Source organism: Alosa sapidissima, chromosome 1 (genome assembly GCF_018492685.1).
Source record: "Alosa sapidissima isolate fAloSap1 chromosome 1, fAloSap1.pri, whole genome shotgun sequence".
Classification (NCBI taxonomy): Eukaryota; Metazoa; Chordata; class Actinopteri; order Clupeiformes; family Clupeidae; genus Alosa; species Alosa sapidissima.
In genome coordinates, this window is record NC_055957.1 from 50,513,850 (window position 1) to 50,540,052 (window position 26,203).

A 26,203-nucleotide genomic window follows, 5' to 3' on the forward strand; every position below is an offset into this window, starting at 1 on the left:
TAGGTTTTTATGTTAACATTTATTTCCTAAAAAAACAAAAGAGGAAACATCTAAAGAATGACATTTTTACAAAATATTTCATGAAACACCATAATTAAATGCCATGAGACGAAGCAAGATCCAAAGTCAATTCATTACAAAAGAGGGAGGGCAGGGGTGGCACAGGCCGACATGTTATGTTTCAGTGAGGATCTCAGCGATTTTGGCGAAGCCGGCGGTGTTGAGTGCAGTAACTAGGTTGTCCACTGTGGCCTGACTGCCCACGCGGTCCTGCCACGCCACCAGCAGCATCTTGGCCTGCATCTCGGCATCCTCACTGTCTGCCTCGATCTCACGCAGGTCCACCGCCTTCACCTCTAGGTGCTCAGCGAGCGTCTTCCACTGGCCTCCCAGCTTGGCTGCCACCTCATCCATCTGCTCATTGGTCACCATTTTGTTCTGCATGTCTGGGCCTGGGGTCAGACAAAACACCACATAAGAGACAATGAGTCATTGCACAAATTACCTGTGAATTTGATACTCTCAGATACAGAGCTTTCCTACTTCACGTATAGTGCTTTGATAAATGACACTGGGTTGTTTTTAAGCTATATGAGTATCAATAGAACTTAAGAGAGTAACTTTAGAGTCTGAAGATGTTATGTATTTTTCAAGACACGATGATAATGCGTCGTTCTACAACTGCCTTGTAGAGATGGCCTAGAGAAGGAGCTGATCAGGAACTCACTATCGCTGCTTTGCTTCAGAAGGGTGTCGCCATTCTCGTCCTCGTCGTCTTCCTCTCCAGTCTTGATTTCCTCAGACGGGAGGTCCTTCTGTGGGGGTTAAAATAAGCTAATTAATTACGGGAACCTGCTGCAAACATAGATATTTATAAAAATAATTGAGTGTTTTTCAGGGGGGCAAAAACAACTTACCGGTAGCTCTTTGGCTAACTTGATGACCATGTTCTCTAAATAGTCTGCCAGGTTCTTGAACTGCTGGTTTGTGGGTTGGAAAAAATGTGGACTCCTTCTTGATAACAGCCGCAGGGCACGCCATCCGTAATTCGAGTTTCGCACAACTCTGCAATGTAGAGAACAAACATGTGGACTCCTCTTAAGGCAAACAGATGAAAAGTCGAACCCCATATCTTTCCAAAATATTTTCAAGGTGAGTAGAAAGTAATGATTCTCTCAGAAAGCAAATTAACACATACTTGTATTCATCTTCCACCATGTTGGCTGGGTCTGCTTGTTCAATGGCCTCTTCGAAAAAGTCTTCCAGGGATGGCATGAACTCTCTGAGGAACACCAAAGAACTCCCATAAGCTTCTCAATAAGTTATGAACTGGCTACAGTATGCGTTACATGACCAGCAAGCTAGGACATCTAACATGGAAATATGACAGACCGTACCTGTTATCAGACTTGCATGCATCCATGTTGTCATGACTGAGATTCCATAGTCTTGTAAGTTCATCACTGTGAGAAAGACAAACATCCCACAATTTTTAACACTAAATCATGAACAAGAACAGACATTAAAAAGAAATGAAAATGGCTAGATTGGCAGGAGAATCTTCTTACTTTCCCATGAAGACCTTTCTGTCTGGGCCCTTGCCCAGAAAGTCCTTTGGAGCAGGTCTCTTTCTAGTGGGTCGTGTGGGTTTGGTCTCTGCAGGTCTAAGGGAATGGGGGTGGTGGGATCAACATGATGGAAGATTAATGCAGAACATTTCCAGTCCCTGGGTGTACTGTTTGCTTATCTGTGAGAAAACACATATTTCCATAAAAGTTTTGAACATACCTTTCTTTCACAAAGCTGGGGCATCCCTCATTTTTCCACGAATTCCAGTTCTCTTCCTTGTTCAGGATGTGCTGCAGAAATTCCAGAAAAGAGTCAATGTTTGAGTCGTTACGTTAACTTGGAAAGGAATTCTTAAGGGCATCCACAACATGCTTGAGAGAGTAATTTCTAATCAACTAACCTCAACCATAGCAGCAAAGCCCTCTCCATCAGGGGGTGTTTCTCTCAGCAACTGGTGTGGGGAAAACCACATACTACAGGATCAGTTTCATTCTGTTACAAACTTTTGCATGTACAAAGTGAACACTGCAGAACACAAATATTGACTACAACCTCTGTGACTATCAAAACATACCTGATAAACTAGTTTAGTGGTCTCCTCCATCCATGTACACTGATCATCATTCAGAACACAACTGGAGCTGAAGGAGAGGGAGACAGAGCCGACATGGAACTCAGTCATCATGAGTCCACAAACACAGAGCAGAGTGAGGGGGATTCCCCCTGCTTACCTTCTATTCTTATTATTTGTTTATTATTTTTAAGTATATGTTTTGAGCTTTTTATGGAGATGGGATTGGGAAATGTCCCAATTAGACTGGGACCTGGGTCCCCCTGGGCACTTGGAATGTGGTATGAGTGCTGTAGCCGCTTGGTCCACAGCGTCCCCGCCTCTGCTTACCTTTTGAATTTGACCTGGCCCTTGAGGTACTGAAACAGGATGAGGTACTGCAGGAGGATATGACGTCTGAAGTTGCTGTCACTGAGCTGAAGATCCATCAGCTGGGAAAACAGCAAGAGAAACAAAGTGTGCATTATTAAAGCTGTCTGAAAATCCTAATGCTTTTCATGACCACTGATGTTAACTTCATTCCAATGACAAGATTAGCAAGCATCCAAGGCATACGCAGGTGTCCGAGGTTGGACTACCAACCTTCTCGCTTGTGAGGAACTTGGCGAAGTAGACATGCTCGCCCCCCGGAGTTCTCAGCTCATTCAGCTTGCGCTTTGATGCTTGAGTGTCGTCCAGTTTATAACTTTTGAACACTGCAAGGGTCTCATCAGAAAACTATGGCAAAATCAAGCACAACAGAGTCAGTCAGTAAACAAACAAACAAACAAACAAACAAACAAACAAGAGCATTAAGAGTTTAACAAATTCTCACAAACGTAAGGGGTGGGTTCTCAGGCGAGTAATGGTTCCATTTGTAAACTGGAATGCCACATCAAACAATGTAGGTTCTAGAGCAGGGGTCTCTTTCTTTCTCCGGGAGCTACTTTGACAAAATGGACATGGCCAAGAGCTTTTATGTTAGTAGTAGCATGCCATGTATTCACATAGCTGATCACCCAAAACTGATGAATACGATTTGTATGCTTTCTAAAAGGTTCCTTTCAACTCATTTACCTTCTCTCTTTATAGACTGTGAATATGATTTAATAGGAATTTTAGCATGTTTCCCAAGTGACTGGGTTTATTAACATCTTCCTCAAACTTTCTGAAGAGCTACTTAGAAAATGGTGGGGAGCTACTGGTAGCTCTCAAGCTACCTGTTGGAGACCCCTGTTCTAGAGTAAGGATAAGGGTGTTTTCTGGAAACCATCCATTTATTCCATCCATATAATACTTCGGATTTGTAACCGGAGGGTTGCCGGTTCGAACCCCGACCAGTAGGCACGGCTGAAGTGCCCTTGAGCAAGGCAGAGACCAAATTTCCCTCAGGGGATCAAAAGAGTATATATACTTATACTTAGTCTTTCATACTTTAAAAAAAAAATAATCACCTTGAGAAATGTCATCCATGAGAATTTGTCATAACACTGGACAGGGTTTCTGAAGTAGTCCTGGAGAGTCCAGAATTTTCTGTAGAGGTTGTAATCAATGGGAATGGAACTGCAAAAAAGTAAACAACAATTCAATATTATATTTTTCACTCTGCTGATCTGACCATTAGGAAAGTTAATACTGATACTGCAATCATTAACCCTGTTTCCAAAACATGATGTAAAATGCATCCCATCTCTATTGCGCTGTTGAACCACAGCACCACACAGGAACAAACGGGAACATGAACTAGTTTCTGCTGAGGAGCTTGCAGCCTGTAATTCTCTCAGCTCAGCTCAAAAACATAACAGGTACAAACTTATGGGGTTTTACCATGTGGCTGGCTCATCCTCATCCCCCATCTCGCCCTCCTCCACGTCCATCCCATCCTCCTTTTCCTCCAAGTGCTGTGGGAAGAAGGACATCTTCAGCAAGAACCATTTTACCATCATTTACTGAATTGTCAACACGCCTGCACTGCAGGCAAGAGATAAGAAGCCAATCCCCATACATGACAACACAGTACAAACAAACAGCTATACTTACTCGTTGGCCGAATGTGCTCTCCTGTTCATTTTTATTAAATACAGTGATGTTGTCAAGATTAAATTGACTCTGTAGGTTCAGACCTGTGAAAGAAAAGAAGCTATGAACACCACATCAATACATCTCCGACCCAAGCTTAGTCTATATGCTCAAGTAAGGAAACACTGACATGATCAAAACATCACTGCCCACACTCTGTTACATGAAGGGCATACCTGATTTCTCTGAAAGAGGAAACAGTCTTGCTAGAAAGAGCTGGATTCGACCACAGAAAACTGTGTTCTGAGACTTGGAGAGCCGTCGTAGAAGATCTAAATAAAACAGTTTCTATGAAGCAGGTTTTTCATTGCAAACATCCACTCAATGACTGGTGCTCTTAACAGAAGGTTCAAGTATGAAAAATGTTACAAACATTATAAACATCCATTACCATTGCACATTCTCAACAAGTAATTTTTCCCGGCAGAGTAAAAGGAATTCTGTAGATGAGAAGATGAGGTGGTTATTGTGTGAGTATGACATAGGTGAAGTATTTTCTTACAAACTGTGCATTCTTCACCTAAACTTTAGGCCTGGGACTGATATTGTTTATTTAAATATTAGTTAAATGTGAGCTATCATTATAAAATAAAATATTTTTTTTCCTTTAAACAAACTTCAGTGCAACCAGTGAACCCTGAAGAGGTCTGAACCTACCGACTTCCACGTGGACACATTTTTCTCCACAAAAGAAAATATTTTGTCACACTGGTCGAGAGGGAGACAGTCAAGCACATCGCCCAACAGCAGGAAAGGTGTTGTTGCAGAACAGACGCCTAATTGAAAGACAGTAAACAATAGTCATTCACATTTGGCAAGACATCATCATCTACAGTTATTACAACAGAATCCCTTCCACCCACAAGTTCTAATCATGATATGTTATGCATGCAACCAGGCCAACACACCTTCAGTGACCCCATCAATACTGAGGTAAATGAGAGCGAGGAAGTCATCTGAGTCAGCCTGCTTCACCTGCAACACAAAACAATTACCATCCACAGGCACGTGCTTCTTAGCACTCAGCAGTCTAAGTACTGTTGTTCATGCTTGTCTACTGAGTCAACTCACAATCTCCAACTCAAGGAATCCTCGCAAGGCTTGGTCGAGTGTGCTTTTCTTCTCTGCTTCACTACAAGGGTCAGACATGACAAATAAGAGCAAGTCTCTGAACACCTGTAGCATATTAGTATGAGATGCATGTGAGGTATCTTAGTTTAACCAACACTTACTTTCCAGGTAGATGACTGAACGCATGTACCAACGGTTTGCTGTTTTTAATGTCCAATGCACTTGTAATTGCAGCCTGTAAAATGTACAACCACAATATATCATGTTAGCGACTTAGACAATGCAACATTCTCTCTTACATGCAGCCCAACTGATACAGGACAAAGAACTCAACTAACGTTACTGGCGTTAAGTTGCTGTTCCCGTTATTGCAGTGGGACAGTAAAGGTAACCTTAACTTAATGTTAGCTATCACTAGCTAGATTTCTGAATCGGGCAAATCCAGATTAAGTAAACAAAATCAACGCACCAGCTTATTTATTGTTTCAATACAGAAGATAGATTTGAGGTAAGTTACTGTTGAAGCAATGGAAGATTAGCCTGATCTTAACTGGCTAGCCAAACAGCTCTGCTACGTTAACGTAGTGTGCCAAGTTAGCTGGCGTTATACTAGTCCGTTTCATTTTAGCTGCTATGTAGAAACTCCACAATGAACATGCAAACCCAATCATAGTTCATAGGTGAATATTCACACACTGTTACTGTTTGTATAATTAATATCTCATTGTAACACACCGTAAAGGTGTCCTTAGCTTCGACGAAGTTCAGAATAGACGGAGACATCTTGATATTCCGATCGGTTCCGATAGACAACTCGGAAGAGTGTACTTCCGGTTGAACACAAGGTAGTCTCAGAGAATGTCTAATATCAACGTAAAAGTCATAGAACATTGCCAGTCACCATGGCAGGTAGCAGTTTCTATTCTCTACTGCTATAACAATAGTTAGTATGACTTAGACTACTATAGATATATCCATTTGATTTACTATGTAGTCAATTAAAATACCTTGTTTGTGATACCAGAGAATGTCTGGTGATACTCTAGAGTAGGACAGACTTTTATAGAGCTCAGTATCTATCTGGAATCGGGAATCTGTCACCTAAGTCCACTAGATGGCAGCAATTTCCACTACATCTCACAAGGCTACTTTTGGTCGGCAAACATCTATGCTTGTAGCCTAGCCATCTGCATTCGGTAGGCTATATTCACCAGACCCATGGCTACACTGGACATGCAACTGTGTTCTGTGCCTTTCTCTGACTGTTATCTGCAGCGTTAGGGCCTCATCTCCTATGAGATTGCTATCCTCGGATCAGCTAAGTTACAGGCTAGGCTATGCCCATGCTTCTGTCACACGTCTGATCATTTGCGGCAAAAATGAATGATAGACTATTAATGAACCACTGGCCGAAAAAACGTAACATTTTCCAGATTAGGCAATATTTCTTAATTGTGTGTGATCAAATAAAGATGCATAGCAATGTATGTGCGTCTGCGCAAGTGAAACTGAACCTAATCATAAAGACACTTTTCTCAGCAACTTTTCGGGTCAATCAGCAAAATTGGCATTACGAATCACCCGACGTTTCCCTTGTCTACCCCGTTAAACTTCAGGCTCTCGTGTTTTGCTGAATGATATTTTACTTAGCAGATCACCCTAGATATCCAGAATTACAGTCTCTAGAATTGTAGTTCAGAATGTAAACTGGGCCACAGATGGTAAGTACAATTGCATTGCTTAAAACTATCTAGTCGAGTATAACCTAAAACTAGCTTAATTAAAATGCCACAGCCCATAGGCCTACTGATTTTTCCTTTTAGAATATAGATATTAAGATAATAAATCATTATGCAAATACTTTTACTTTTAATACTTAAAGTACATTTAAAAGCAGGTACTTTTTACTTTTACTTAAGTAGGGTTGTCATTGTGGTACTTTTACTTTTACTAAAGTAAATATTTCTCTGTGTATTTGTACTTTTACTTAAGTATTGAGTTCCAGTACTTCCTCCACCACTGCTGGCGGTCCGCTGGCATTTTGCTTATTGGTTCTCTGGCGGTCCGCTGGCGGGTTGCAGACAAATTGCCCAATATATTGGTCTAAAATATTTTTCATTTGTTCAGTTATACTCCACATATAATTTTATTAAATTTTCTTAATATTCATGACAAGTTAAATTTAAAGAGATGGTGGCCCAACTGTGTCTAGCGGCATGCCACCAGCGGTCCACTATCTGGGCAATACCGTCAATAGGCCAGGCCTACTGTGACCACAACAAGCAAAAGCCCAGGCTACATAAAGATCTCAGTCTTGTGCCCAAAGAACTACCGTCCCATCTATAAACTCCCATTTGTGTCAAAAATATTGGAAAACATTGTCTTATCACAACTTATGCCATTCCTAAATTCAGCTGAAATCCTGGAGCCCTTTCAGTCAGGCTTTAAAACCGGCCACAGTACCGAAACAGCCTTGTTAAAGGTGGCTAATGATCTGCTCACGCTAGACTCTGGTGATAATGCCATATACGTAGACCTCAGTGCTGCCTTTGACACAGTCGACCACAACACTCTCCTGGTACGCCTTAATGGTTCAATTCTTATCACAATCACAGGTCATTCTGTGTCCAAAGGCCAGTATTCCTCTTCCACAGCCCCTGTGTCTTGGAGTCCCCCAGGGATCCATTCTGGGCCCAGTTCTCTTTTCCCTGTGCTCCCATTAGGTGACATCATCAAAAAGTATCAGTAATATATTTTTTCACTTTTATGCAGATAGATTCACAGCTGTATCTCCCACTTAAAGTGTAATTCCGGAGTGATTTCAGCCCAGCCCAGTGGGCATTTGATGTCAATTCAACATCAATATGACATCAAACATTGACGTCAAAATTACGTCAAAAAACAGGTCTAGAATGAAAGTTGTATTGACGTCAATGTACTGATGTCAAGATTTTGACCTCTGCAATGTCGTTTTGATGTTATTTTGATGTCATACTTTGTTGGCATTTGATGTCAATTCAACATTTATTTGACGTCAAGATGTTGATGTCGTTTTGATGCTATTCTGACATCATTCAATGTCAAGCTTTGATGTCAATTCGACATTTATTTGACATCAAGATGTCATGATGTTGATGTCATTTTGATGCTATTCTGATATCATTTCATGTCAAGCTTTGATGTCAATTCAACATTTATTCTACATCAAGATGTCATTTCCATGTCAAGCTTTGTTGGCATTTGATGTCAATTCTACATCTATTTGATGTCAAGATGTTGATGTCGTTTTGATATCATTTGATATCAAGCTTCAATGTCAAATAAACATAAATGCGACAAACATTGATGTCAAAATTACATCAGCATTTATTGACATATATTTTGATTATTTGTGCAGAATACAAGTACAAAGACAACAAAATGCAGTTTGTGTCTAACTAGAAGTGCAAAAAAGCAGAAAAGTGATATACAAAGTATAGACAGGTGGTGCATAGACAGGACAAGACATAGTGCCGTGTAGACAGTAGTATACAGTTGGTTTATAGAAGGTGGTTTAGAGTAATATAAATGAAATATGTGCAGTGTATTAGTAGTTATCTTATAAGGGCAGAATAAATATGGCCAAATATGAACAATGTATGACAACATGTACAATGTAATAACAAGTAATGGAATGTTTGAGAACATTGAGAGATCCAGTTGAATGGAGAGAGACAGAGAAAAGGTTTCTTTTAACAGAGTTCCTACACATTTTCTATTTCAAAATCCCATACTTTTTCCATCCTTTAATTTACAAACTTCTTGGTAGATTTTTCTGACCATTCTCGTCAATGCCACTCCAAAACCAAACGTTTGTCTCAGCATCCAGGAATCGTTGAGCACCTACATTTGTGCTTTAACGTTGATGGTGTGCCACTTTTTAAATCCTCCAACTTCCAAATGGGTCCCATATTCTTTCACAACTTTCACAACTTTGCTCCTTTCATTGTGGCCATCTACTGTGGAGTTGCTAAACCAAATTCAATGGAAGAGTACTTAAGTGACTTTCTCCAGGAGTTGCAGCAGTTACAGCAAGATGGCATTGTTCATGGAGGCAAAGCACTTCAACTGTCTGTGAAAGCATTCATATGTGATGCTCCTGCCAGGGCATTCTTTAAGTGCATTCTTGTTACCATTCTTGTGAGTGATGCACTATCAGAGGCACCTATGACGGAAGGTCTGTTCTTGGGGCAAAGAGCCAGGTGCGGTTCCAAGGACTGAAGACTGTTTTGTTTAGGCCAGCTCTGCTGCCACACTGCCGCCACCGTACTGCTGCCACTCTGCCTCCACCGCACTGCTGCCACCTGTGGACAAGGAGGAGTGAGAGTTATACAACAAAATTAGTTATTAGTTGTAGCACTAGTATAAAACCTCTAAAATCTAATACGAGAAAATGAATGTCTAAATCCCAGACCCTATCTCAATGAGGTCTGACGTTAGCCAGGCTAAGAGCGGCTATTCATGGAAGAGGCATGCGTGTTGGAAGTAGTTTTCAGCTAAAGAGACACTGAAAACATGTTTTAATCTGTATACCATTAACATTGCATAACAAATAACAAAGTAAAACATTAATTTGTATAGTACCAAAACCAGACGTCTTTTGAGTGTAATCAGATTATGGCAATCATTTTTACAATTGTTTACAACTTAACTCTATGTCCTCACTTTAACCCATTTGCAAGGATGGACGATGCTGAGTATAGAACGTGCTGGCAGCGACAGATAACATGTAAACGCGCCATATGTAAACGCGCCATAGCAGTGATGGGACGCACACACCATACAATCGGCCTGACATTTTGAGTGAACTTAAATGAACTACCTAGCAACAATTCCAACACCCACAAGTTAAGGATGTCTTCAGAGAGTTACACTTGATAAGCATGATAGGTCTACTTTCGGCGCATCAACAATTGAAATGGAGGGGCAGCGTGACTATTTCGGGAAAGGCTACAATCTTTGAAAGGTGTCATCTCAAAGAAAGTTCACTTTCTCCATCATCGAACTCTTGAATACAGTGATGGTACAAACCAATATCTGTAATGCAGTGGGTAAATTAACGTTACGTTAGCAGTAGTTTTTACGTTTTATGCATAAAATATATGGTTTATGTAACAAACCCTTCAAATTTGAGAGAGACTGAACAAAAATATGAGTTTATCGTATAGTTTTTGATGGGGAATTCAGAGAAACCCATGTAAAAAAAAAAAAAAACACGAAAAACTGATGCATTTAGTCCAAATTAACTGTGCTAAAAAAGTAAAGTGAATGGGTGTCCAACTCTTGAAATAGCATGCATCCCTTCCATGCAATCCCCGCCCCACCCCCACCTTTTTCCCACGCATAATGGTAGTGTTAGATAAATTACAATACTTACAGTATTTGAAGTAGCTGCACATTGTGCACAACCATGCTAAATAGTATAGTTATGGCACACAGTACACAAAGACAATTCTGCCATCATACCGGAATGTAAACTATACTCGTAACCGTGCTAATTACCAACCATTTTGTTCGAAAATTCTAAAACAACAATGTTTTTTAATACTTCAAAATAACATTGTGGGTGTGTTTGTGTCTTTACCTGGTGAGTGAACTCTCTTACGAGCTTGGACGTGGCACACATTTGGAATATTCCAGAATGCACTTAGTGTTCTTAGGGCAGCAGTCCTCACAACACACCACCTGCAAACAGAGGGAACAGAGGGAGACTAAGATAAATACGTTGCAAAACACACAAAACATGAAAAGACCATCACTGAAGCACTACTACACTCACATGCATCTTAACACATGCCTCAGAGCAAGTCAGGTACATCAAACAAGGGGCAAATAAGGGCTATGAAATGAAGAACATGTAGCCTAACACTACCCTTCACAAACTAAAGATCCCTTTACTTGTAGGCATGATATTGAGGTGCCACCCACCCATCACACTTGCCCCATTCACATCCATTAAATGACAGGTAAATCAGTGGGTAGATAACTGATATATTACTTAATTCATACTGGACCTCTTTGCAGTTATAGCAACACTACATATATTATGTATCAACACTAGCACTACATGTATTAAGTTTAAATAATGTGACCTACCTATGTCCCATGGAAGTTCGCAAGGTAACGTTAACCGTTATTAATTTTAACGTTAACTTTCATCTGTGTCTGCTAGCCTGCATGGTAACAGCCACTTTAAATGTAGCTAACGTTACTTTAAATGTATAACGTTAGCTAACTTACTTGCGCCTGATATTTCATTCTAAAACTAACAAACAGACAAACTTCAAACAAACAGATATTCCACATAATAGTGAAGTTAGTTACTGGAAAAGTTAACATTAACAGCTAACATCGCTAGCGTTAGCTCACTAGCTAATTCTAAACATGACTAACGGCTTTGATTAACATTCCATTATGAAAACAATATATTTCGAATAAATTCACGTTTTCAATTGGCATACAAAAGTACTGTAATTCTTACCTGGAATATGATGTCGGCAGAGTTTGAACAGCTTACACATTCAGTCAGAGGCATGGCAGAAAAGTGACGGCTGAAGTCACTGGTGACTGCAGTTGAAAAGGAGCAAACTCAGCAAAGATTCTAGAGTGCTACGCGAATTTGAATTTGATCAGGGGGATGGGTATTGCTGTGTGTGCGCATGTGCTTATCAAGTGGCGATAAACATCCGTTAAAAACAATCGTGAAAACGATTACTGTTGGCTTTTTAGTCTGTTATATTACCAGACTGATTGGTAGAAGTGTCAAAACAATAGTAACATTAGCCTAGTGGGCTATTATTACTACTATTATGATTATTAACATTATTGGTTCTCATATGGTGGTCAATTCCATATCATTTTCTCATAGCAACACTTACAACAAGTCTTACTGATCCTAGCACTCACCAGCCGTTTTAAACTGACAAGTAACTGTTAAAAACAGCACTCACCGACGCACTTATTCTTACTGTACTCTAATGTTTTTTTAAACTGTCCTAAAATTGTGAGAATTGTTCTAAAACTTACTGTTTACCATGTTGTTAGTCGCTTTGGTTAAAAAGCGTCAGCCAAGTGTAATGTAATGTAATGTAATAATTTTGACGCCCTTTTGCTTGATATCAAATCAACGTTGATTTAACATCAATCATATTGACCCAAGTTTTATAGACCAGTGACTACATGTTAGATTGATCCCTTGTTGGACCTCTTTACAAACACAAGCAAGCCATAGCTTGTAATGCTAAAATAGTATGAAATTATAGATGCTCAACATGGTGGTCAAAACCTTGACTAATTCTTGACATCAAATTGACATCACGGTGCCCGCTGGGAGGGTCTATTTCACCATGACAATGACTTGAATACACCGTTGATTACGTTCACCAACGGAGTACCAAGTTTGACCAGCTTCAGGGCCTCTAGCCAAAAGGCTAACAGTGGAAATGCTTGGGGCAGGCTGCCAAAGTATCCAAAAGGAATGTTATTTAACCACTTATGCTCAAAATATCACCATACTTCTGCAGTATGAATATGGCCCCTACACATAAAACAAAGCATCAATAACTTAGTAAGTGTACTAGGAGATTATTAAAAAGTGTTTTACAAGTCCTTATGGTTGCCTCCATCTTGTAGGGAAAGTCCATACAAGTTGATTACCAAATGCACCGGAGTTCAGTTCAAGGAGGAAAGTTTGTGAATTTATAATTCCACGGAAATGCATTGATACTTGGCTGTTTCTGGCAATACCTAGCGAGTAGCCTAGTGACACAGAAATGAAAGGAGTTGCATATAACTAATTACAGATAAAAAATGGTTCTCGCGTGAAACGTTGTTGCCGGCTGTTCTCTCTCCCTGCTGGTCCTTACATCTTGTTCCTGCAGCTCTTCCTCGGTGTACTCAGGCCTGAATAGGTATGGCCGCCCATTGAAATCTAGGTAGTCGTCGGTGTGACTGAAATCCACGTCAGACTTCCGGCAATAGACGTCATGGCAACAAATACCTTCTCCACATCCCCCGCACTTAGCTAATAAGGCATAAAGGCGACATGAGCCTTTGCAGTCTCTGCTTCACGCTTGTGGAATAAGCTGCCACCTGATAGAAGAATTGCCCCCTCCATCACTGCTTTTAAATCCAGGCTCAAAACCCACCTGTGCTCTCTGGCTTTCTCTGCCCTCTAACGTGCTATGCTTGCTTTCTGTGTCCTGCTGTTCATTGTTAAATGTGTATGTATACTTATTTTATTTTTATTCTTTATTTCTGTTTTGAAAACAGCACTTTGGTCAGCGTAAGCTGTGTGTAAATGTGCTATAAAAAATAAATTTGACTTACTTACTATTAAAATGAGTCAAGTTGCCTAATGGTCTCCCTACACCAAACAACTTTGACAAGATTTGGGAAAGATTCTTGAAAGATTAAGTCTTTTAACTAATGCCCCCCCCCCATCCAAGCTTTACTCAAAAGACTTAAATTTGATCTTTTTCAAATCTTGTCAAAGTCGTTTGGTGTAAGGAGGCCATAGGTTGTCAAAACCTATTCTAATATGTTTACACCTATTAAGACCTTGATAATCATTGCCATTCTCCTTTCTGATAATGATTGAATATTCTAGCGCCTAGAATCTAGGCAGTGCCACCAGAGTGTCACCATGGAACATTTTAGGAAAGGCCTAATTAGTAGGCCTAATGATGAACAATAGCCTACATCCACAAATGATAGAAGTTGTGGTTTGGTTGTTTACAATTTCATCTTTGGTTCCAAACCATGCACTGTGATGCACATGGTCAATAATAACTCAAAGAGACTGGAATTAGCAGCCTATTGGCCTGCTGAAAGGACAACTCGGGTCTAAGAACAACCTATTTTGGAGTGTAAATGCCGGTAATGTCCTGACTGGACAAACAGTCCTTTTTTATACCCTTTCTGTAGCCTCTGTCTGCAGTAGCCTATCACAGATGTGTAATGATATTCTGAGCCTTGTCAGTGGCTTAAATTAGCGATTAACGTAATAAGCTTGCCCCCAAGGTTATTGAGATGCTATTTCATTGTGCATATTATTTTCATAGTCTTACTCACAACCACTCCGATTAACATAGTCCCCACCGAAAGTTTACACTCATTATCATCCAAAATAGACCCTATTTGTTCTAGACTGGAGTTGTCCTTTAACATTGGATGTCAAAACATTTCTATCTATATGTTTGGTAAGAGCAATGTTCTATCTTGTTACATTGAGCAGCCATGCTTTTACAGTTGGGGCAGAAGTTGCTGACGGAATGACAAAAACTTTGTTTCTGCCATATCAGCTAAAGAGAAGCAACTGTCAACTGCACTTTTGGGTGTTATGTCGTTGAAACGTGAACATGAGTGTTGTTCTGTGTTTGGGAAAGAGGAACCAACTTATGGCTCAAGTTGAGGCTTGCAGAGGTGAACTTTCTGGGATATATAAACACATCAACCCACTGGCACAATTTGTAACTGGTTTATCATTACTGTGGCCATTATCTCTCTTATGAAAGTTCTGAGTGATCATGTTCGCTCCCTCTATCTTTGTTTCTAAACAAGAGGAGCAGTAAAGTGTGTGGGGGGTCTAAGAAATTTCAGTAATGGATTAGCAATGGATTGGGTCTTACTGAGTGCATGCCTAGGGCCCAAACATTGCAACTGAACACTCATCAGTTGCCTCTGGACTAGGAACCCTATTGCCAAGAGCTGACACAGAGCAGACGGGGGGGTGGAGATGTGAAGGCATGCTGCTGCCTCTCCTTTAAGGGCCTGCCATTTGTCAACACAGGGAATGTGCGGGGAGTAACTCTTCCATCCACCTTGGTGTGCAACCCTCACTTACTTCACCGGCTCATCTCTGCATGGCCGTTGATGATGGTCTGTGATGCACAAATAAAAGCGAGGGAGGATGCCTTAAAATTGTTGTTTGACTGAAGGAGAACAAGGGCTAAAGGTGTGAGAATAAGAGGAGATGAGTGGCTAAATGGGTAGGTGTAACCGAGAGAAACAGGAAAACAAATGTGGAAAACAAACATGCAGCACAATGTGAGGATCTGAGAGACATATGAGGGGAAGTTAAGGTTTTGTAGAATTGACATAAGAGGATGTTATTGACAGACCTGTCCATGTGTTTAAGTCCATCTATGCTTTAAGGGGCCCAGACGTGTTGACACATGAGACTTTGACAATGGAGAGCAATTGGTCATTTGACAGCTTCTGTCAGATTCGGTGGAAAACAAAGAGAGGAGGAAACTGGCCTATTTTTCTTGACTAACTTTTTAACGCACCTTGGGTAAACTTTGTCAAGATAAGCTACTATACGTCTAGTCAACCCACTATTTGTTTTCAGACACCGTAGACGTCAGGTGATGTAGTTGAAACAATGGGTGTAAAAAAAAAACAGGCTTTGAGGCCTGTGTGGACCACAATTTGTAAGGTGTGGTCAATTGTAAATGCCAAAATTCATTGGAGAGACACACTCCACGAACATATTCCTTTATAAAACAATACAAAACATTAGTCAACCTTGATACAGAACAACACGGTATTTTGTAATTCTTACTACATCCTTCCTTTTGGTCTAGCTGTGGTAAATAATGCAATCAGGTAGGAGTCCTTTCCAACACTTTCCTTCCATTACCTCAAAAGTGCAGCCAAAAACAACCAATGGATCAATGCTCTGTCCGCCCACTGTATCTTTCCGAGTTATGTTAGGTAAAGCGTTGATATGGCAGTTCTTTAGCACTATAGTGATTAGTACATGGGGTGGGGTGGGGGCTATTAAATTCCAATTTAAAGAGTACGTGAGCCCACCCATGTCCTCTATACAATGAAGTGTGAAAGTGCCAGCAAGGAAATTAAAGCCTGCCGATTTCTATTATGTCAGCAGGTACACTTCTTGTTACTGTTGTTCTAAGTGTTCTTTCCCTTTTTAAACTTATACGCACATACATCTACCCTTGCATTGAATTATATCTTTACCTTCTGGGAACCCTGCGGTGAGGTTAAGAGGGGGCTTTGGAGACCTTCCAGCTTTGTTAAATGACTGTCACTCAAAACACAGGAAGTTTCATTTTTAAACTAAGATTGCAGATTGCATCGTACTTGAGACAGCATTGGTGTGATGGGGAAAACATATTTTTTAATATTCTTTCACCATAATTATAGCGATCATGTTTTTTTTTTTAATACGTTTTGCAAATCTTGCTGTTAGGATATATAAAAACAATAACAAAAACATTCATTAAGTCATTTATTTCAATTCTATTGAAATCCTCATAATTCCAGTATCAATCTATTCTACAGAAGAATGTAAACAGATAGCACTGATATTAAAAGACTGAGGTACCAAATCAAGAAAATACATGTAAAGAATAACAAATAAAAACATTAAAAGGGGGGATGATTTACTACAGTTTTGAACATTACAACATAAGTGAAGACTGCCATCATCTTAATTTTAAGACTGACACGACAGCATATGGCTTTATCCACACATGGAGACAATGGAGCAATTTCGTCATTGCCTGCTAGGCCACTGACCAGCAATCTCTGTTCCCTCTAATACGGCGAACTGCTGAGTGGACTCAGCGTCCTCTCCGTTGGTCAGTACAGTCATCCGTGTGGATAAGTCCTCTCGTTTAGGGTATATCAGGAAGTCATAGACCAGAGCTGCTGTAACCCCTCCGCATATAGGGCCTATCCAGTACACCTACGTTACACAAATGATAGAATTAATAAAAAAATAAGAATGGGCATACATTTTCCCTGAATGCACATTTGAGGTGAAGCTTGAAAGTAAATACACACAGTGTTTCAGACCATATGAAGAGTTTGGTCCTAAAACGCTATATCCACCATTCTCATAAATACACAATTAAATAGCCTGACTTTTTAATGTTTTTAAAAATGGAGATATAGCGTTTTGGAAACAAACTCTTCATATGTACTCACCCAGTGGTTTTCAAATGACTCCACAACGACTGCAGGCCCAAAGGAACGGGCAGGATTGATACCACACCCAGTGTAGCTGATCTGCAGAAAGAGTTCATGGTAAAGAGGTTTTGAAGTTGTATATTAGAGCAGTGTTTCCCAAACTTTTTTTCTGGGGACCCACTTTTTAAAAATGACAGACCATCGCGACCCATTTCACCACCAATATTGTTTTAGGCCACAGGTTCTCCAACTTTTCTATGCCTTCCCCAACTATGCATTGCTATAGCCTAGGATCTAGACAGATAGATCCTGCTTTGAACACGGTTGTGTTGCATTTTGAGCACCATCAGCGTGAAAAGTTGGAAATGACTACTGAAAAGATTGGGGAAATTCTCTGATGTTGCGCAGTCATCATTCGTCAGCATAGTAAGCTCTTCCTGTATTTCTAAAAAAAATGTTGTAGGCTACGTCGCGTTGCAGACAAATGGGTCCATAACACTGTGGACGTCAATTCCGATGTAAACAGCAAATAACTCAAGTCGTTATATTGTATTGTTGTATAATATTATATTGTATAGTCGTTATATCAGAACAAGAGGCTTTTGCGCAGTAGCCGGAAGAATGCGCCTTTACTTTGGAGTTAGCGAGGTAGAAAACGAGAGAAATAATGTGTTTAAAATGTCCATTTAAATTGTAGCCTAATATAATGCACTGTTGTGCATTTTAAATCAGAAATAAGAATGTGAGGAGGTTGCTACCTTTAAAGATGGCATCTAAAATCGAAACTATCTACATGCAAATGTAATGGCCTTATGTCCGGTTTATGGATGTCTGCTTTAGTTGACAGCATGGTCACTAGATTTTAATCGGTAAAGTTATCTGTGGTATCTGATGTTATCTGTTAATATTCGTGCAAATAGGCGGATTCATGTCCCTTGTAGTTTGCAACTGCGAGGTACATGGCAGGCGCCCCACAGAACGGTTTCATTTTGAGAGGTAGATATCCATGCTCTGGCACCCCCTCTGCGATGCGTTCGTCCCCCAGTTTCATGCGCCAGTTTCATGAGCTTTTATGACAAAATCGTGACTGTGGTAGTTAACAAACTACATCCTAATAGAAAACTGTTAGCTTTCCTGGTATCAAATGACAAATGGCATCAGTTAGGCCTATAACACAACATAAATTGTGCTGGCGACCCAAATAAAATCTCCTGCGACCCACCCGTGGGTCGCGACCCAGACTTTGGGAAACACTGTATTAGAGTAATCAGAGACATATTTGCTTAACTGAGTTTACAATCTTAATAGATGGATAGTGAACAGACTTGATAGTCATAGTCAACAATAGTCATCATCATTTTACCATCTTCAGATGGTGAACAGACTGAATACTGTACATTTTATTAGGTAGAGGTACAGCTTATGTAAACACAGGACAAACTGTTTGTCCTCCATTCCTGTGCCTCCCTTCCTCCCTACAAAATATCTCAAACCTTTCCACCATTTTTACAAGCCACAATCTGTCTTCTCCTTCATTTTTATCTCTTCTCAACACCCTCTCCCTCACATGACCTGATAGGATCCAATATGACCCTTCTTAAAGTGGTCCTCTTTGACTTTGCGTTTGACACTATTTTTGGTATTATCTACTTCAGCACTATCCTGGCCCCCAAGTTTGTGAAGCATGTTTATTCAAGTTATTTCAAGCAGATGTATGCTGTTTTTACAATGTGCCATTTGGTGACCCTAATAGAAACCAGAGCCTTAACATGCACTCCTGGAAATGTTGTGTGAAATGTCTTCACTGATACGTTTCTGTTCCATTACATACTGTCCCGTTACACTCAGACGACAAGTAAAATAAGTGTTTTGTTGATGGATGTCTAAACTGCATTTTCTGACTCCCATACTCAATAAAAATGACTCATTTTCTGACTCCCATACTCATAAAAATGACAGTAGCAGGTCATCAGTTAGATGGTGTGTACTTACAAGGGCAAAATGACCCAGACCCACAGAGAGACCTATTGCAAGGGGAGCTGAGCCATTCACATCAGTGCGCCTTTTATCGGTGGTGGCCAACACACACAGGACCAGCTGGAAGGTGCCTAGAAGCTCAAGTCCGAACCCTTGGGCTGGACTTATCCCAGGTGCTAACTGTGGGGAGAAAAGAAGAGCAGAAAAAACAATTACGACAATTACAATAACAATTCTTGCAATAAATCTAGACAGCCATAGAGTTCATGGGATCAGAAATGTAAATTTCTGGCAACAACCTGAATTGCGTGTGGATATCTGTGTGGCAGTGACTCACCGCGTTGACTCCTAAAGAACTACTGTAATCAGGTCGAAGTCCGTACATGATGGCACTGGCTAAGACAGCCCCCACCAACTGAGCAGTAATGTACAGCAGTGCCCGCAGCAAACTGATCTGGCAGCTGACCAGCAGGCCCAGGGTGATGGCCGGATTGAGGTGTGCCCCGCTAACGTGCCCTAGGCTTTGGGCGAGTGTGGCAATGGCCAAACCAAACGCCAGCGCCACCTTGACCTCCTGGTCAGGATCGCTATTGTTCTTGTTTCCAATGGCAGATGCAATGCCAATGAATATAAAGAGGAGCATTCCGACGAACTCTGCAAAGACAGCCCTCCAAAACGACCAGCTTTTCACCTCGCTCACCATGGCCAGGCCGTTGTAGCTTCTTCTAACACAACTTGAAAAACAAAAGTCTGCCCTGCATGAACAACCATCTATAGCACTGCTGACAGTTGCACCTCTCAACTTTTGCACCCACAAACACTGAGCATGTGGGTTCTCGACTAGTCAAAGCCGAAACATCATACTGCGCAAGGCTTGAACAGGAGATATTTTGTATATTATCTCGCAATTCTGAAATGGCTCCATAAATCTTTGGAGTTCTTGATAGATGCAATTGTAGGCTTTATTACCATAATAAAAAATATAGTGTAATAAAATGTTATAATAAAAACATTTATAAGTAAAAATGTTTCATAATGAGTCCGACCTGATGCTAACTAGATGTACCGCAGAGCAGTACAAAATATGACCGCCGCCCAATCCAGTACATTTTTTCCACAAAAATAAATTGCACTGAAAGGCATATATGATTCTAACTGTCACTAAATTGCATTATGCACACTCAATTCTCAATGGTACAGTATCTGCTAGACAACAAGTACCAAAACATGAGTTAGTTCATAGATTTCACATGTAAAATTAATTTTATACAACCCCACCCCCATCTTGCCTGTTCATAATTCTGAGAAATTCTTGAATTATGTGCATGTGTGCGTGTACATGTTTATGTGTGTGTGTGTGTATGCCTGCGTATGTGCCTGTGTGTGTGCATGTGCATGCATGCGTACATATGTCTACTGTGTGAGTATGTGTCATACGTATGATTACTGTGAATGTATGTGTGTGTGTGTGTATCTGTTTATGCACATGTGTGCATATGGAATGGGTTAACATGACCCCTGGAGGCAAACATACGCAAAGAATTGGTCATCCTTGGCCCTATGGTTCTCAAGATATTCACAGAAAACTCTGTTGGTGTACGGTCACTAAATGTACACATAAATGATTTTATTGTAAGGCCCCCTATGAACGGAAGTTCACGAAACTTGGCATGCATTCGGAGGGTGTCATAATGATCCTACACTTTCAATTTGTGCAGTTTTGACCATGTCAGCCAGAGATATTGTGATGAAAACACCTAATTTTCAGCTTTTTAATTTTTAACTAGGTGGCGCTATACATGAAATAAGTGGTAATGGGATGGGTTGACATGGCCCCTTGAGATCAACATACAAAAAAAGGTGGTCCTCCTAAACCCTACGGTTTTCGAGATATTCACAGAAAACTGTATCTGCCCTACCCTCCTTTCAGGGGGTCCAGTCCAGCGGGGGGGCTACAGATCAAAACGAAAAACGATGGTTCCATGCTATCCATGTGGGGATACATGCCCACCAAGTTTCGTGTACCCCGGTCTTTCAGGATCCCGGGAATCCTTGACGGAAATTTGGCCATGTGAAAAAGGGAAAAAAAAAAAAAAATAAATATCTGACTAAACCTATATAAACGCCGCTTCGCTGCGCAGCGGTCATAATAATTTGACAGCACTCTCCATTCTCCATTCCGTGGTCAAAATGCCTTCTGCTGATGTTTTGATGTACTCTCCATGAACTACATCGCTGGTAACTGATGTCTACCCCTTGATGCATTAGAGGAATACATACACATTTATATTGGACTTCTGAATGAAGATGTTTCATAGTAATGGTTAGGCTTCTATTAAATCAATCAGAATGACATTTGTGGTGTCAGAAAGTCCATGTTTTTTCACATTGTGACAGTCGGTCACAATACAACATTCAACCTGTTGAGCTATGAAGGCTGACGGCAAAAGCAGCCACCTTCCCTTTCCAAATGTTGCGGTTAAATAGATGCAGACACATTCAACAACATTTGCTCCTATTCCTTTTTTATTGCCATTTTCACAAAATCAGGCTCCTGAAATGTGCATATGTTTTCACTGCTTGGTCCACTGGTCTCCCTCAGCACCATCCAGCAGAGGTTCTCGCTCACTTGCACAATCACCGTGGCACAAGACCTTGAGATTCTTGGGAAGGTTGCCAATGTTAGGACACACAAGCAGGTTGTAGAGGAGGGCAGCCACAATACCCCCACTCATGGGACCAGCCCAGTATACCTTAAAACAAGAAAGGTTTTGAGATTTTTTGAACACATGAGCACAAAACTTTAAATACTGTGTCTGTTTGGGGGGGGGGGGGGGGATGCTTTATTTCCACTTTGAGAGCACCTCCTTTGAAGACTACAAACTACTTTGCCATAAACTTACTCTGGCACATCTGCTAGTCAACATTTTCATGTCACTCCCAATAGTGAAGGCACAGAGGAACGCACCAATGCACACACACACACACACACACACACCTACCCAGTGGTAGTCGAAGTTCTTTAACATGACTGCTGGCCCGAAAGAACGAGCAGGGTTAATGCCACACCCTGTATAACTTAACTGTAATGAAAAGAAGGCACAGAACCCCATATACAGAGGGCATAACACATTTGCTGAATCTGCATGAGGTAAAGAAAGCAGGTTTCACAAGCCTCTTGTTAATGGTCAAAGCAGCATTTACTCACGCCTCCCAGGTGTCCGAGGCCCACAGAGAGACCAATGGCCAGCGGTGCTGAACCGCTAACATCACATCGCCCTTTATCTGTGGTGGCAATGACGCATAGCACAAGCTGGAGAGTGAGCAGGAACTCTATGCCAAAGCCTTGAGCAGCGGTGACTCCATTCAGCTGTGTTCAAAGAGGGAGGGAGAGAAAAAGCTTATTATACACACACACACACACACACACACACACACAATCATTCACCTTCTGAAATGAATACAAACTCAACCACACACACTTTTGTGGCAAACATCTTAAAATCACACATCAATTAAAATACATTTAACACGTATTTCAATGCCCCCCCCATCAATTAAAATACATGAAACACGTATTTCAATGCCCCCCCCCCCCCCCCCCCCCCCGTCTTAAAATCACACATCAATTAAAGTGCCCCCCCCTCCCATCTTAAAATCACACATCAATTAAAGTGCCCCCCCTCCCCCAGCTCCACATGACCAGTTATTTATTGTAAACAAATTCAAATTGTGATGTGAAAAAAATAACTCATAGCTGTAAAGTTTTCCACAAAAGGCAGGCATAAAATGATTACAAGGCCTTGAAATTTAACCTGACCCACATATACAACCTGTTCAGAAATTATTTAAGACAGTTATGCATCAAATTATCTTCAAATAAACAAGCAAACATTTGTATAGATTCCGTGCACGTTTGTTTCATATAGGCCTACCTGGTTCAAGCCTAAAGCATTAATGCTGGCTGGCCTTAGTCCTAAAATAACAGCACTGGCTAAGACAGCCCCTAGCATCTGAGCGGCGATATAGAACACAGCACGGAGAACACTGATCTGGCAGCTGACCAGCAGGCCCAGGGTCACGGCTGGATTGAGGTGTGCCCCGCTGACGTGCCCCAGACTTTGCGCGAGCGTGGCAATGGCCAACCCAAACGCTAGTGCCACCTTGACCTCCTGGTCGGGGCCGTTGTTGTTCTGGTTTCCGATAGCAGCCGTGATGCCAATGAATACGAAAAGGATCATTCCAACCAACTCTCCCAGGACAGCGCGCCAGAATGCCGAAGTTTTTACCTCGCTCGCCATGCTTTAGGCTACCAGTTGTTTTTAGTTAAAACCAGATGGAAATGGAAAGTGGAAAAGACATGGGCCAAGGAGCACTCACACAACACAGACAGATTAGTAAGTGGATCAACTTCGCGAGCGCAGATATTTAAATCTTCTGGCGGAGAAGCTGCGCGGATTGCTAACAGGTGCAGCTAGTCTCGTCTCGCAGTCCAATTAGCAGCTTCAGTTATAAAACTGTTGCACCTGTGTTTTTTTTAAATTATTATTTCAGCAGGATTAGGGTATGGGAAAGTTTGCAACCTGCTTTTCATGAAACTTGGTTGAAGGACGCATGGCCTTGGAAAAACCCATTACATTTGGAACTGATCTCTAAAATCCAGATTAATCCAGAATCTAGGACAGACCTCTCAAGTCTCACGCATTGAGCGTGAGACACACGCATTTCAGTGTCTTCACACGCTCACGCCACACATGGCATTTCTCACTCCGAGAAATGATTAACTTGCCCGCACAGAAATTTCTAAGGGCTATATTTTACAAACGTGTCACACAACGTTGCTGTCTGTGGGCTCATAGTTACTAACCTATCGGCCAATAAGAAAATAGGATGTCTCAACCAATCAGGAAATAGTTTTGTTTTGATGTGGGTCCGCAACGTGGAGACTGCTGGTCCGCGGAGTCGTGGAGTGAAATTAGGCCCGGTGCTTCGTCTGATAATTTGCTGCGCAGTTGATCAAAATACCGCGGACCGACAAAAAAAGAAAACAAACGTTTCTGCTATCGATGTCATTAAACATGGAGCCATACAATAAAGTGGTGGTATGAGCGTTCATTCAATGCAGGCGCCTGCGCGAGAGAAACTGAAACGAATCGATAACGTTGGTATCAAAGCTCCGCTTCAACCTGTTGAATGCTATTTAATTGTTTAACGACACTTGACAACAACGTTAATTTTTGGAACTTCCATAGAAACAGAGCAGAGACTGTATAGCACTGAGTATTGTATAGTCAAATTTGAATATAACGTGGCCAAAAGCTATCGTAGCCTTCTTTCTATCTGTTAAAGATCAACAGATCAGTGATTTAGGCTACGCCTATCTGCTCGCCAAAAAAGCTGGTATTGTGTTTCCTGAATCCTTCAGGCATTCAAATTAAACTTCATTAAAAAACATGTATTTTTTTTTCTCCATTTCCTACCAATGTATGATGCTTGCATGAGGGAAACAATATAGGGTAGAGTGGGGGAAAACGCCCCCCTTAAATGTGATATTTCTGTGAAACAAAAAGCTAAATATGTGTAGAATTGCTATCTTAGTTTTGAGGGACAATGTCATGAATTATAAACCAAATATGAAAATTGTCCAGAGTTAACAGTTAATTAGTATTTCAACAACAACAAAAATTGAGCAAAAGGGGCATTTTGCCCCAGCGGTGGGGTAAAATGCCCCCCAAGGGTGGGGTAAAATGCCCCCACCCTGTCAAAGCAATGCCCCTCATACATTAATAGCAAAACCAAAAGTAAACAACTAACACAATATATTGTGGAGCAATAAAATATAACTAGAAAAGCATTTCCTGAAGGAAATACAGTGCATGAAAATACAAAAAATATGATGTAAAATATCGTACAGAGTAAAAATAAGCTATATTGGTTGCTAGGTAGATGAGGTTTAATATAGTTGGAATGACTGAACAGTTAAATAGGTGGATAGTTTATATGGTTAAATTATTTGCTAGGTAGATGAGGTTTAATATAGTTGGAATGACTGAACAGTTAAATAGGTGGATACTTTCAATGGTTAAATTATTTAGGTAGATAGTTGACGATAACTGACAGTTGGAATGGCTCTAATGTTTGCTAGTAGTTATGCTAACTATGTTAACAAAGATAATAATGCTAACAAAGTTACTATGCTAACTAGCATGCTAACTATGTTAAAATGCTAACTATGTTAACCATGTGACTTAGCTAACTTAGCTAATCATTTTTAACAGTTATGCTAACTATGCTAACTAGCATGCTAGCAATGCTAACATGCTAACCATGTTACTTAGCTAACCTAGCTAATCATTTTTAGCAGTTATGCTAACATGCTAACTATGCTAACCATGTTACTTAGCTAACTTAGCTAATCATTTTTAGCAGTTTTGCTAAAAATGCTAACAACGCTATCAATGCTAACTATGCTAAATAGCTATAGTGGGTAGGAGTCATAGTTGATGACAAGTAACAGTTACAATGGCTGAACAGTTGAAAAGTTCAGTAGTTTAAAGGGTTAAATTGTTTAACAGTGAAATATTGTAGTGAGGACTTTTATTTTGAAACAGTTTTTTGGCAGAGGAAGCAGTTGAACAGGATGTGTAGTCTTAATAAGGCCAGTTTGTATGCTTAAAGCCTGAGACTGGCAGTTGATCCAGGTGACCTGAACACCTGCCATAGGATTCTAATTGCTTAACCCTCTAGGCGCCACGGTCGACTTTAGTCGACAAGATGCGGTACTGAATAAAACGGGCGATTTAGTCAAATAGGGTGTCATATTTCGTTCGACCTCCACTCCACTAGATGGCAGACATGTCATACGTCATCCCCGAGTCGAAAAATAGGCAGGCTTTAAACAAAACTTTCGAGCTACAGCGCATTGAATCAGTGCGTGATATATCGGAGCTAGTGTGTGTGTGAGCCACTTTGTCAGAGCGA

At 40.8% G+C, this 26,203-nt stretch overlaps 3 protein-coding genes and 1 long non-coding RNA gene across 4 annotated transcripts; all 4 read right to left on the reverse strand.

Annotated features, from left to right (window-relative positions):
• Window positions 1–6,111, reverse strand: thoc1 (THO complex 1). Its single transcript, XM_042093365.1, has 21 exons — window positions 6,005–6,111; window positions 5,431–5,504; window positions 5,270–5,330; window positions 5,107–5,173; window positions 4,856–4,974; window positions 4,590–4,638; window positions 4,375–4,470; window positions 4,160–4,242; window positions 3,947–4,020; window positions 3,574–3,682; window positions 2,723–2,857; window positions 2,471–2,571; window positions 2,144–2,210; window positions 1,970–2,020; window positions 1,789–1,859; window positions 1,569–1,664; window positions 1,398–1,463; window positions 1,199–1,282; window positions 918–1,065; window positions 728–815; window positions 1–452 (listed from the first exon to the last, which is right to left on the reverse strand). The coding sequence occupies exons 1-21, from the start codon at window positions 6,050–6,052 to the stop codon at window positions 175–177; spliced, it is 1,965 nt and encodes a 654-aa protein (XP_041949299.1). The 5' UTR covers window positions 6,053–6,111; the 3' UTR covers window positions 1–174.
• Window positions 6,112–8,862: 2,751 nt separating this feature from the next.
• On the reverse strand, window positions 8,863–12,149 carry LOC121709789. Its single transcript, XR_006032032.1, has 3 exons — window positions 11,790–12,149; window positions 10,893–10,993; window positions 8,863–9,612 (listed from the first exon to the last, which is right to left on the reverse strand). It is a non-coding gene; the product is annotated as an uncharacterized LOC121709789 (long non-coding RNA).
• A 4,550-nt stretch (window positions 12,150–16,699) lies between these two features.
• aqp1a.2 (aquaporin 1a (Colton blood group), tandem duplicate 2) lies at window positions 16,700–20,129 on the reverse strand. The gene is made up of 4 exons (XM_042093382.1): window positions 19,560–20,129; window positions 19,238–19,402; window positions 17,264–17,344; window positions 16,700–17,021 (listed from the first exon to the last, which is right to left on the reverse strand). The coding sequence occupies exons 1-4, from the start codon at window positions 19,923–19,925 to the stop codon at window positions 16,830–16,832; spliced, it is 804 nt and encodes a 267-aa protein (XP_041949316.1). The 5' UTR covers window positions 19,926–20,129; the 3' UTR covers window positions 16,700–16,829.
• A 1,278-nt stretch (window positions 20,130–21,407) lies between these two features.
• LOC121677521 (aquaporin FA-CHIP-like) lies at window positions 21,408–23,660 on the reverse strand. The gene is made up of 4 exons (XM_042056280.1): window positions 23,158–23,660; window positions 22,431–22,592; window positions 22,225–22,305; window positions 21,408–21,975 (listed from the first exon to the last, which is right to left on the reverse strand). Exons 1-4 carry the CDS (start codon window positions 23,521–23,523, stop codon window positions 21,796–21,798), a joined length of 789 nt encoding a protein of 262 aa, XP_041912214.1. The 5' UTR covers window positions 23,524–23,660; the 3' UTR covers window positions 21,408–21,795.
• Window positions 23,661–26,203: the final 2,543 nt, after the last annotated feature.

What these genes read in the sequence shown, in the direction of transcription:
- thoc1 (XM_042093365.1), bottom strand. Translation starts at nt 6,052, where the DNA reads ATGTCTCCGTCTATTCTGAACTTCGTCGAAGCTAAGGACACCTTTACG. An exon ending in GATTCCTTGAGTTGGAGATT is followed by an intron (nt 5,174 to 5,269) that starts GTGAGTTGACTC and finishes TTTGTGTTGCAG; the next exon opens with GTGAAGCAGGCTGACTCAGA. An exon ending in CCACTAAACTAGTTTATCAG is followed by an intron (nt 2,021 to 2,143) that starts GTATGTTTTGAT and finishes TCCCCACACCAG; the next exon opens with TTGCTGAGAGAAACACCCCC.
- aqp1a.2 (XM_042093382.1), bottom strand. Translation starts at nt 19,925, where the DNA reads ATGGTGAGCGAGGTGAAAAGCTGGTCGTTTTGGAGGGCTGTCTTTGCA. An exon ending in GTCTGGGTCATTTTGCCCTT is followed by an intron (nt 17,345 to 19,237) that starts GTAAGTACACAC and finishes CTCTTTCTGCAG; the next exon opens with ATCAGCTACACTGGGTGTGG. An exon ending in AGTCATTTGAAAACCACTGG is followed by an intron (nt 17,022 to 17,263) that starts GTGAGTACATAT and finishes TGTGTAACGTAG; the next exon opens with GTGTACTGGATAGGCCCTAT.
- LOC121677521 (XM_042056280.1), bottom strand. Translation starts at nt 23,523, where the DNA reads ATGGCGAGCGAGGTAAAAACTTCGGCATTCTGGCGCGCTGTCCTGGGA. An exon ending in ATGCTTTAGGCTTGAACCAG is followed by an intron (nt 22,593 to 23,157) that starts GTAGGCCTATAT and finishes CTTTGAACACAG; the next exon opens with CTGAATGGAGTCACCGCTGC. An exon ending in AGAACTTCGACTACCACTGG is followed by an intron (nt 21,976 to 22,224) that starts GTAGGTGTGTGT and finishes TCTTGTTTTAAG; the next exon opens with GTATACTGGGCTGGTCCCAT.